Below are 12,920 nucleotides of genomic sequence, written 5' to 3'. Positions count from 1 at the left end.
CTACATATGTTTCAGAGTTAGTTTACTATCTTCTAAGGTGACATTCCAGAGTGATCTGTTACAAGTAGTATTAAAAGTTATATAAATCATTATGGACATTTCTCAAGCTGTTGATATAATCCTATGGCTGGCTATTAATATGGAATCGTTGGCAGAAGCGATATCTTAGAAATGTTGAAGAAGAAATATTTTTCTCTTTCAAATTACATTTCTAATCAATCGAGATCACAATTAACACAAGTGCATAAAACACAAACAAATGAAACAATACTTACACGTATTCAATTTGTGTTTCACAGACTTTTCCAGTTACCATATCCTTTGCCTGTAACGAAATGCATGTTTCACCGAAGATGAGAGATTGTTCAATCTCCACCAGCCCTTTCCAGTTGGCAGTAAAGTTCGTACGTAAGACACCTAACACGGCGCACTCGTCATCGTCAACATACACTGGATCGGACTTGGTCGATATATACACCGTACAGTCTATTGTGCCCGAGCTGGAGGCAAACTGTCTATAAACATATGATATTCTTCGAGCTGTCGGGATCCTATCTCCCTTTTCAATATATTTATAAAACACATCTTTGCATCGAATAACCCCGTCAATGACGACCAGCTTGTCCAGTGCATGTCTTGAATTGTCAAACTTTGGCCAGTGTTGAATGCCATATGTATATTTCACTTCACTTATCGGTGTCTTCAGAATGCCACCATAGTAAATCGCACCCTTGAGAACGAGACAATCAGTATCAACTGACACTATGATGCGCTTTTCGGGAAACTTGTTCCTGATGGCACGTTGCACAATTTCACATTTTGAGAATTCACCTATCATCAGTATATATTCAAGTTCCTTGGACTGCTCATTTTGAAGAATCTGTTTCATTGATCTTTCAATGGCGGTGATGGTCTTTTCAAATAGTTGATGGTATCTTTCACTACTGACACGCAGTTTGTGTGTAGTAATCTTCACATCGTCAAGAAATGGTTTTTTTTGCGCTAATGACGCTGGTATTTTCATATTCACACTACTGTTGGTTTGTAGTGAACACATCTTCATTTCAAAACAATCGATTATTTCGTCTATATCCCCCTTTTCTAATTGTGCGAAACGTTCCTCCCCAACGGCCTGCTTCAGGAGTTTCAAAAAATCATCATTGACACTGTCACCTCCTTCGCACTGCAGCAGCTGTCTGAGAAACCCGTTATGTTGATGACAGGATATGTTGCTAGTCTTACCTGTTTATTGTACAAACATATCAATATCGCATATTCAAGATGTCCATTTTGATAAACGATATTCGATATGTAACATATTGCAATAAGAATGATTTAAAGAGAGAGGAAAAACGAAAAAGAGCACATTCTCAATGTAAGTATAAAGGACGTTGGAAACAAGTAAAATGCTTTTTCATACAAAGTATACTTTTTCTTTAATATTTTAAGAAAACGCCGACGGCGTCTTTCAAGGAATGAAAATATTTTAAATTGTCTTCCGGTGAACGATTGGATGATGACCGTTTTCTAATATAATGTATAACATCACATATACTATGTAGCTAACTGCATGAGATATGTTTTCAGAAACCAAGAAACACCATATTGATAATTTTCATTTTACTGTAATTGACCTCATTATTATTAGCTGTATATAACAATTTTTCTAGCAGAGAAATGCATTTCATTAATATCATTATCATTAATATCCACCAAATTTGACAAGATGTGCAGTGGACCGTGCTAGCAGGGTTTTTTTGCAAACACTTTTCGATTGCGAGAGGTATGAAACATGCTGTGAAAACAACATAGATAATAATCACATTTCAACAGGATCTTAATTAAAACTGTTAATTAAAATCAAGTGAAACGAGAGTAAAATATAAACGAAAGATTTACATGACCCCTGAAGAAATACGGGGAGAATAAGATCAGGTGTTCCGGAAGGGTAAAGCCCTATACCTAGCGCATGAGAATTTAACCTGCCCTGTTTGCCATCTTGCTTTCCTGTACCAGATTTAGATTAGATATTTCCTCTTGTTTCAGACCACTTAACCTCTGCCACTTTTTTGGCAATTAGTTGAACGTTTCTCTTTGTGCAGAAATCTTTGGTTTCTGTTTCTTGACTGATACATACCCGACTCTTACAAAATGGTAGTTACTACTGCTCGTTCAGCATTGTGATAGCGTTATGGCTGCCTGTGAGCATAATGCGATGTAATATATCATGGTTGTTGTCAATACATTTCAGTGTGGTAGATCTGGAGTGTTGGCATCAGTTTCGCACAATCACAAATGGACTTATATGAACATAACGTAGCTTCCCACAAACAAACAAGACTTACATGGCGAGTATCGTTGATGATGCAGACCTTACTCTTCCAGAACACCTGGTTATATTCTCCTTGTATATTTTTAGTAATCATGTAAATCTTTCTTTTGTCATGTTTTCCCTAGTTTCATAAAATATGAGTTTGATTATGCTTACATCGACATGTTTATATTTTGTTGTTGTTGTTTGATTGTTTGCCAAACACATGCTCTCGCATACACAGGGAATCCTTCCTTAAATAACCGTAATTGTTGGTAGGACGTTTAGCAACAGAAAAGCAATCCAAGTAGGTAATGTCACGTTCCCAAATGAGATCAAGATAAATACCAACGGAGCCAACAAGCAAACTAAGGAGCATCAAACACGTCGAGATTCAATCGAACAAGGTCAGTTTTTTATGGGAAGGCATTATGTATCATACTTATACACATCTATTTGTTAATGCAATTAAAAGAAGAAAACGAGAACAACCAATATGATTAACATACGGGTGTTGTCCATGGTTACATAACTATTCGATCTGACCTACTGTTAACTTTAAATGTAATTTTGGATGCAATGTTTCTTATGTAACTAATGTATAGTATTTTATGTTATGAATTAAAATTTATCGAGAGTATCTACTGTGAATCTTAATTTGGCGCAATCCATTTCTTGGCAAAGAATAGAAGTAATTTTGGTAAAGTTTATTTCATCGAGAGAGCATGCCAAGTTGACATTTATCAAACTTATTCAGGAATTACAAGTACTATAATTCCAATAGTCTCCCATTCTTGTTAAAACTAAAATCACTCAAACACAATATAAAGTTGGATTATCTTTTTCTAATGTTGTAGCATAACTTCACTTGGTCCTTTCATATATTCTATTCATACATTTTCTCCCGTTATCATAGAGGAAAATTTGTTGCAAAACGCATTACATATTATGTTACGACTTTATTGAACATAAATGTTTACCTCGTAAGTCGAGGACAATATACGCAGCACCGGACTCGGCAGCCTTGTAAAAGGATATTTCGTCATGAGTTTCTCCTGCGCAGTAACCTAAAGCAGCGACCACCGGCTCAAGGACAACTATGCATCTGTTATTTTGTATACCAGCCTGAAAACCGATTCGTCAACATGGTGGAATAAACTTTCTCGAGAGCATTATATTACCTGAACATTTGAAACTGTTGTTCCTTCTGATTTGTGATTCCGTGTTATTGGTTTATCAATTTTTTGTTGTTCGAAATTTTACTAATACCCTTTTTTTCTATCAAACAAATCTTTTCAATATAGGTCCACACAGTCGTCTTCACTTAACAATAGTTAGGTAACGCATTTTGACTGTAGTAGGGATCGTTAGATGTCTCAAAACGTCCCCTGACATCGCAGATAAAGCTAACTGAAGTAGGAAACAATTTTACTCCACAACTATGCCTATATACACTAGTACCGGGTAATCAGTTTGATCGACACTTAATTGAACTACTGGGTTACGTAAATGGACGATCTTTCCGGTAGTATCACGTTTTATAACGCGAGAGGTTCGAGTCTAATCAATTATGTTTTAACTCACGATTTTTTCTTTAAGAATATTTAAAAGCTTTCAAGCTGCCCGGCCAGCTGTTCTATCTAAGTACGAAACCGGAAGTAGTATAGTTCGTCAGACGAATGTCCAAGGAGACCGGAAGTGAGAGAGAATGTCGAGAACGTGAACTGGAACGAGGATGATGATGAACAGGTTGAAAGAACGCTAGAGGACAATATCCAAAACTTGTTAAATATTTGTAGTAATGTTGATTCTAGTGAAGGCAGCATAAATAACACCTTTACAGAGAATTATCTAACGAGTGAAATGAATAATTAATTGACAGCTGTCCTTCGGTTGAAATTTAGACTTGTTCCTGTTAATGTACGCAGATGACATGGCAATATTCTTAAAGACGCCAGAACGCTTACAGAATATGCTAAATTCTTAAGAAACATAATGGGATTTGAATGTCAGTACAAGTAAAACAAAAATTCAAGTTTTCCGAAATGGTTGCATTGAAATGGTGGCAATTAATGACGAGACAGGAACTATGACGGTTGTCAATTAGAAATTGTAAGTGAACTCAACTATTTGGGCATGTTACTAGATCATTATGGAGTTTTTAGCACGACTAACAAAACATCATCGAGAAAGGACGAAAAGTTGTTTTGCAGTTATAGACGTGTGTCGTAAAAATAATTTCGATATTGAAACCCAATTATCGATCTTTGATACATACGTTAATAGCATTCCAACTTATTGATCCGAAATGTGGGGCTTTCATCAAGCAACCGAGATTGAAAAATATTCCACGATGTTTCATAAAAGATAATTTGAATTCGGATAAATGCGTGTAATAATATGGTTAATTTCGAACAATAGAAATTAAGAATATATAAGTATTGGATGAAATTAAAAAAGACGAAATTTGTGAAAATCATTTTATGAAGATATGTTTGAAAAGAATGACAAATGGGTTTTAAACATCAGACTAGGTTTAGGCGAAACAGAAAGCAATGTAGACACACAGTATAATGTAATCAGAGAAAGACTTTTTGATATAATTAGACAGGACTGTAAAGACTGAAAAGAGTATATTTTTGTTTGGATGCCATCTTGAAATTTCCTTTAATGAACAGCTATCTGGAAAAATGTAACTGGAAATACAAATTGCTTGAAGGGTTGTAAACGAAGCTTTTTACGTTTACCAAAAGACTAGTAAGCAACTCTTTGTGACGTAGATTCCACTTAGTTTCTGCTATAGTGAAGGGAAATAATGTTTTGTATATGTTTACAAGATAACAGTAGCCCAACAGTTTTGATTTTTCGAGACTGGAATTATACTCAGTAAACCTTATCTCTGCACCATTGCAGACGAGTTAGAAATAAGAGGACTAGGAAAATAGGTTTGAAACGCGTATTGCTATCATCTAGATAGGTGGCCTGCCTAAAGTCCTTTCTTTTTAGTAAATTATTTTCAATATTAGGAGTTCAATTTGTGATAAAATAATTTATTAAAGAATTCACTTTCATTTATTTGGAATATTTTATTTTTTTGCACACATTTCTTTTTCGAAATCAATTAAAACTGTGAGCCAATGGTTGACTAATACCCCCTCCCCCCCCCCAAGCACAAGTACAGTTTTATAGTAATGACACTTTAATTTGAATAAATATTGACTGGTAACCGTGGCAATATTTTGCTGCAAAGAGTCTACGCATGGTTCCCAAAGCTGAATCCAGTAAAAACGAGTATTTAAATTTAGTACAGTGTATTTTGTCCATTGATATCTATCATTTCATGTGAATACTGACGACACAAAATATGCGAGCCCATTCTCGCTTTATTTTTGTTTCGAAAAGTGAGCTTAATTTCATGACGGTGTGTAATGGGCATTGATGGGACTGCCAGTTTAGACAAAAAGTGGCAGGGTCATCCTTTAAAAATACCAGGCTGCAGATGCCCCTGATAGTTACAATTTATATAGGAATGTTTTAAATGTCATATACCCGAAGGGGAAATTCGCAGGACTGGCTTAAAAGTAAAATAAAAGGAAAATTACGATCTTTCCAAACGAAATATTTCGCCAACAGACGGAGTTTCAATGAATGAATGAACTAATAAGGTATAGATAGAGGTTACTCTTGATTCTAAACACGAAATTTACGTAACGACGACATTCCTCGTAGTAAAATGTAAACATTACCTCTGACCCCATTGAATCTATTTCTGCCATTGATACTGACTGGATCCAAGTGGTCACGTGATATACCCATATGCATAGTAATGAAGAGAATACTGTGGTGAACGAGTGACAACACACCGAAATTAGTTAATGACAAATGCTGGCTATGGAATAACACATGAGTAATTTCTGCTCCTTTCATTCAAAAAGAAAATCTAAAATTCATGCCGTTATACATTTTGTTGTTTCGTGGAAAAAACATTAGCGAAAATACGCGGGAAACTCTCTTTTAGCTTTATCAAGTAATGATCAATTGTTTCCGTAAACCTCTCGCACAAAGTATGTGCTACTACTTACCTGTTGTGCTGCCTGTCGTACTAACTGTTTCCCGTCACTGTCCCATCTGGCAGGGATAGTCAGTACGTTCACAATTTCTGAATCAATAATGACGCACCTCTCTCCTACTCTTCTCTCTAATAGTTCTTTCATGAATCGTATAGAATGGACAAGAATATCGAATAGTGGGAACATTTTACCAGTCTCATCTTTTACCATTGCGTGCTTGTGAAATTTCTGCAAAAAAGAGATGAACACTTTTTAATCCAATTATTTGCATGTTAATCATGCCGAGATCCCGCTCAAAAAGATTAATCACTTAAATAAAATCCTTTTCGAAGAATGGTTTATTTTTCCATGAAACATTTATAGAAAAAAAAGAGAAAAGAAAGCTAGTGAAACAGCCTGGTTAGGGCAAGAGAGTGGTGACTGAAATGCCACTGAGCGAAAAACATAATAAAGAGCTGATGGTTCTTTTGTAAGTCTTCACATTTTCATATCCATTTTCTTTTGAATTGGTAAAAAACAGATCTTCACTTTGATATTGTGCAAGTTCCGGAAGTAGTAATATGTGTGTTGGTCCTTGGCTGCCTCCGTAATATCAGCATAGTTTTCCTCTGCCTTACATCCAAAGGAGTGAAAGCTTTTGTCTGGATTCAGGAGAAGAGCAGTCCGAAAATTCCAGCACTTTTTAGAATCACTGATTGCCACAACTGCCTCTTGAGGATTGGTAAACGACGAAACACCACAACACCAGTGCGTATCTCCTATATTTATCGCTGCTGACAACACAGGCGGAGTAAACTTATCCATGTTTCTGTGAATATAGTAAAACAGATTAACTTCATAAAATAAAACTATTTCACTATAGAGAAGTCCCTCCATTCTGCTTATATAAACAGTCTTACTATGCACAACACTTGGGTATTACATACTTACGTCATATAAGATGTAGCGGTATTTTCCCCAGTATACAGTTGTATCGATGTTCGTTTTAAATGTGTTTGTAACGTATTAATGTTCGTCTTAGTTGTCACTATCACTCTGAAGTTTTCTTTTTTTATTATTTTTTTTTACATTTCATGTCTTAATGTGATATCGACTGTAAATATGTGAGTAAATATTTCATTAGATCTGTTACAAAGTCATATATTAACATCATAGTGTTGTATGTCAAAGTAGTAAAATACAGTTTAATTGTTTAAGATATGCCAAATGAATCCAATAGCTGTAAGTACAAAAGCACTGAGATACTAAGTCAAAGGGAAATTGAATATTGAAAAGATACAATTGTAGGGAAAGAAAAACTAACAAAACCTATATATATTTCATCTATACTTCACCTACGACTTGAGAAAAAAATCCCAACATTTCTAGTTATCTCTTTTCGTTACAGTTTAAAGGTTAGGATAAGATTTTTAACCACTATCTTAAGAATGCTTTGTTATAATAGTAAATAATTTTGAACTTTGTGTGAGAGCAAATTCATATGACATTAACTAACATGTTTTTGTTTGTCTCCAGAAAGATGTACATGTACATGTCCATAATGTCTGACTGTGTAACTGGTAGATTTATATACATTCATTAATACCATTTATATTGCTAGCTTGTTACATTGTTTTATAAGTATTCCCGCTAAGTAAAACAATCAACGATATAATATATAAAGATAAAAAGACTCGTGGATATTATACATCATGTTATAAGATTTGTATATCAGTATGTTTGCATAGAGATTACACGACAAGTGGTTGTGGTGTGAGGTATCAGCTATCTTTAATTACTTATCAAAAGTTACAAAAACACTAGCGAGTTTAGAGTAAAACAGATACCATATACCATCACCACAGGTTTGTTTGACCTGTTTCATGGAAATATTATAATATCATAACACATTATAACTAGAAATTGATTGGTTTGTTAAGATAGACAGCCTATAAGTAATGGATGATTATGATAACAACGTCATGTGTTATTAAAAGAGGTGTGGTAGGTAAAAATGGTTTCCATCTACGGGTGTACCATGGTGTACCACAAGGTTCAATCTTAGGCCCGTGACTATTTTTGACATTTATAAATGATTTATCATTATCCGTTGATACAAATACCGAAATGCATGCTGACGATTCCAGTTTCCATTATGCCAGTAAATCCTTAGAAGATATACAAAATATTTTGCAGACAGATTTAGAAAATGTAACAAATTGGTATACTGAAAACAAAATGTATGATATTGTTACTTCAAAACAGAAACTCTCCATGACTACAGATTGTAAACTTCGCCTGAAACTTGGGGACACTGAATTAGAACAAGTGGAAAATGAAAAAAAAACTTTTAGGTGTACATCTTGATTATTGTTTGTCAGGGAAAAGTCATGTTGACAAAGCAGTGTCTAAAATTAGAAAAATGCTTAGGTTTGTTAAGGCGTATACGTTCCTATCTTCCCATTCAAGGTAGAATGAAGTTTTACAACTCATGTATTTTTCCCCATTTTATTTATTGCTGTACTGTATGGTCTGGATATGATGCAAATCATATGGGTAAATTATATAAAGCCCAGAAATAGGCAGCAAGAGTTATACTTGATGTGCCATATGATACACCTTCCTCAGATATGTTTTCTGTTTTAAAATGGATTCCAATTGAAAAATATTTTAAATTCAAGAGAATATGTATGTTTTACAAATATATTCATGGACTGGTGTCAGATTTCTTAAGCCACAATATAAAACTTACTAATGATGAACACAGAAGATTACCAGGTTATCCGTGGCAAATAATGTTATTGTTCCTAAGCACAGAACTACATTTTACTCCAAAAAATTTATATCTGGTGATCAGGACTGGAATAGTCTACCTAGTCTGTTAAAAGACATTCAAACTTTTAATTCTTTTAGAGAACAACTAGTTCATTACTTTTGGAATTCTTAACTGTTGTTTTAATGCTAATTTTCCTTTTTTAATCTATGCTATACTAGCTAATATCCTGGTAATTTTTACTTTTGTTATGTTAGTATATATGTATATACGGCTTAAAGCCATTTAATTGACAAATCAAATTAGCACAAATATGTGTTTGTGTTATCTGTGATAATATTAATTAATACTGACTGTGATATGTTATAATGTATTTCACTATCATAATTTTGTATGTATTTTAGTATCTGATTGTGATATCATGTTTTACTAACGAATGTAATATTTTACTAACTTGAGGACCATGTGGCTTTGGCTAAACATGTATTATCCTCTTTAAATAAAGTCTATTATTATTGTAACACTTAGACTTAATATCTTCTTCGCTGAAAATATATACTTGGCAGTCAGTGTTGAAATTCTATTCCTTACGTGATAATTAAGAAATTAACTAAATGATGTGAAGATGACTTCAATTCTATGAACCATGAACATATAAAAGAAGATTACATTCACAAAGTCGATATGAACACACAATCACTACTTAGTTCACACAATGTTTATGTCTATCAAAGGTGTCATAAAAGGTTTATACAGTACAGATTATATGATATTTTATGTATTTGTATTCTGCGAATTTTGACAGTTATCTTAAATCAATGTAACATTACTGTTGGGCTTAGGTGCAGATATTGCTTGTGACAACATGGTCACCTTTCCTCGACGTTCTTAATAACCCGAAGTATTCTTCTGAATATACACATGTAATTACCGTTGTTCTAAAATCATCAGATATATAAAAATCGATAAATTTATTGAATTATGGAACTAGTGCACCTCCCTATCAAAATTTAAACTTTTCTTTCGATGACTTTTGGACTTTCTTCAGTCGTCTCTCAGGCTTCAGAATTATGACTTGAATTCATTGTTTGACTCTTCTATATATAACTATATTTTCTAACTTTAATGTGATATTCACTTGTGTGTCTGTTATACAATCTTTCCGGGATCATTTTTACTAGCTATGATTCGAGATAATTCAACATTAGTGTTTTTAAGATAGGAAGGGGTATTTTGTCCAAACATGCATAACCCGGAAGTTATGAGTGTTTATACTCGCTGCTTGAAAAGTCGTTCAAACTACGAATTTGATTTTATCCAGACGTCCAATCTACACGAGACAAAAGCAAAAATGACCTCAGAATACTACTACAGAACAATCAGTACTATACAGAACTACAACCCGTCTTTATACTGATGAAATATTTATAAACTTACTTGGGTTTCTTCCGGGTATCCGTGTGTAAAAAAAATACCTATATAATAACCGATCTTAGTTAGAACAGTCAACAAGAAATATAAAACTGATATTGGATATGCATATGTGTAAAACAGCACTAAAAATACGAGTTCCATAACCTGTAATTCATATTTATGAATAATTGTCTTGTTATCAATATATTTTTAAATTCCAGAATACTACCAATCGGCAAACGACAAGTATTCACTTCCGGACAATGTGACCTACATTAATTCAATGGAGCCTAGATTTATGATTATGTTGATATCGTGATATTTTCTTTTATTTGTTTTTTCAAACAGTGCAACCTACAAAAGTTTATAACTTAACGTGAGGGTACTTCGACCAAAGCATTGACAAATTATAAAGATTTACAGGAAATAAGGACGCAATGTCACATCAAAACAATGAGTATTGAATATGAAAATTCGTCGACTCCTTTTTATTATTTATTTACTTAGTTTAAGTTTTCATAATTGTTCTTAAATACTTCCATTGAAAAGAAATAACGTTGTAGGCGTATTCAAGATATTTTATAACGGTACAGAGTTATAAGTATTACCACTAATCAATGGACAGCTTTTATTTTACAAAAACGAACAAAACTTCAGTAAGAGTTCACTGTTGTTTGCTATAGTTTTTTTATGCTTAAAGATAAATAGAAACATGATTAAATCTGCAACAACTATGTTCTGAAACTAAAACTTTTGAGTGTATATCTGAGAACTTAGTTCCATAATATTGGAGTGTTTTCGTACGAGTATATTTCAGTTATGTAATAAAATTTGAGTTATGTCCCTTTGACTGTTACGTTGTTTTTCTAACCTTCAATGTGGAAAAGATTGTTGTGTTTGTCCATCATTCAATCCGTTTGACTACTAAATTGTCAATCATGTATAACATCATTTTGTCGTTAACTCAAGGAAGGCATGACAACATTTTGTTATTAACCCAGTATTATCATAACATCTTATTTTCGTCACTTCAGGGTCAACATAACATAATTTTGTCGTCAACTCAAGACCAACATGTCGTCACACAGAGGTTATCATGTCATAATTTACCGTTAACTGAAGGTTAAAATGTCATCATTTACCATCAACTGAAGGTTAAAATGTCATCATTTACCGTCAACTGAAGGTTAAAATATCATCATTTACCATCAACTGAAGGTTAAAATGTCATCATTTATCGTCAGATGAAGGTGAAAATGTCATCATTTACCGTCAGTTCAAGGTTAACACAACACAATTTTGTCGTCAAGTCAAGGTTAACAGGTCGTTCACTCAAGGTTAACACGACCATTTTTTTCAATGTTATTTAAAGTCAACTTCTGATATAAACTGAGGTCAAGTTTCGATAATTCAACGTTAACATTAGAATAAACATAATTGTGATGTTGGAATGGTATCTAGGGTTTAGCTGATACAAGATATTTGTATATTATCTACAATGTCTATGTTGACATCATTTCAACGTTACTTTTCCTTCCATTTGACATAATACCTATTGTAAACACAAATAGATGAAAAATACAAAAAACTTTTATTTCAGTCACTCATATATTCCAAATGGTTGTGTTGAAATTGTGATAACAAAACCATGAATTACAGCAAGTACTATCTGTCATCAAAATACGAGACACTCCAAGCGATCGGTGCAGAAACATGAATTACAGCAAGTACTATCTGTCATCAAAATACGAGACACTCCAAGCGATCGGTGCAGAAACATGAATTACAGCAAGTACTGTCTGTCATCAAAATACGAGACACTCTAAGCGATCGGTGCAGAAACATGAATTACAGCAAGTACTGTCTGTCATCAAAATACGAGACACTCCAAGCGATCGGTGCAGAAACATGAATTACAGCAAGTATCGAATGTAATTAAAACAGGAGACGCTCCAATCGATCGTTACAAAAACATAAATTACAGCAAGTTTTGTCTGTCATTAAATCACAAGACGCTCCAATCGATCGTTACAAAAACATAAATTACAGCAAGTTTTGCCTGTCATTAAATCACAAGACGCTCCAATCGATCGTTCGGAACATAAATTACAGCAAGTATTTTCTTTAATTAAAACATGAGAAGCTACATTCGATCGTTCGGAACATAAATTACATCAAGCATTGTCTGTCATTAAATTGCAAGACGCTCCCATCGATCATCAAAAATATCATAAATTACAGCAAGTATTGTCTGTCATTAAATCACAAGACGCTCCAATCGATCGTTACAAAACATGAATTACAGCAAGTTTTGTCCGTCATTAAAAGACAAGACGCTCCTATCGATTGTTACAAAAATATTTAAAAAGTAAAG

General features: G+C 33.7%; 1 protein-coding gene across 1 annotated transcript; it reads right to left on the bottom strand.

Moving 5' to 3' along the window:
- Positions 1-271: 271 nt before the first annotated feature.
- Positions 272-7,185, bottom strand: LOC132557679 (heat shock 70 kDa protein 12A-like). Its single transcript, XM_060222198.1, has 4 exons — positions 6,910-7,185; positions 6,394-6,609; positions 3,292-3,436; positions 272-1,242 (listed from the first exon to the last, which is right to left on the bottom strand). Exons 1-4 carry the CDS (start codon positions 7,183-7,185, stop codon positions 272-274), a joined length of 1,608 nt encoding a protein of 535 aa, XP_060078181.1.
- Positions 7,186-12,920: the final 5,735 nt, after the last annotated feature.

This window comes from Ylistrum balloti, unplaced genomic scaffold, assembly GCF_031769215.1.
Source record: "Ylistrum balloti isolate Yb309-2 unplaced genomic scaffold, AGI_CSIRO_Ybal_v1 Utg370706, whole genome shotgun sequence".
In the NCBI taxonomy this organism is placed as follows: domain Eukaryota; kingdom Metazoa; phylum Mollusca; class Bivalvia; order Pectinida; family Pectinidae; genus Ylistrum; species Ylistrum balloti.
The sequence above is the reverse complement of the archived record's forward strand: the minus strand, read 5'-3'. Positions and strand labels throughout refer to the sequence as shown.

Coding starts and splice junctions, on each gene's coding strand:
- LOC132557679 (XM_060222198.1), bottom strand. CDS start 7,185: ATGGATAAGTTTACTCCGCCTGTGTTGTCAGCAGCGATAAATATAGGA. Junction 6,610..6,909: donor GGAACTTGCACAATATCAAA/GTGAAGATCTGT, acceptor TCTTTTTTGCAG/AAATTTCACAAGCACGCAAT. Junction 3,437..6,393: donor TACGACAGGCAGCACAACAG/GTAAGTAGTAGC, acceptor ATCGGTTTTCAG/GCTGGTATACAAAATAACAG.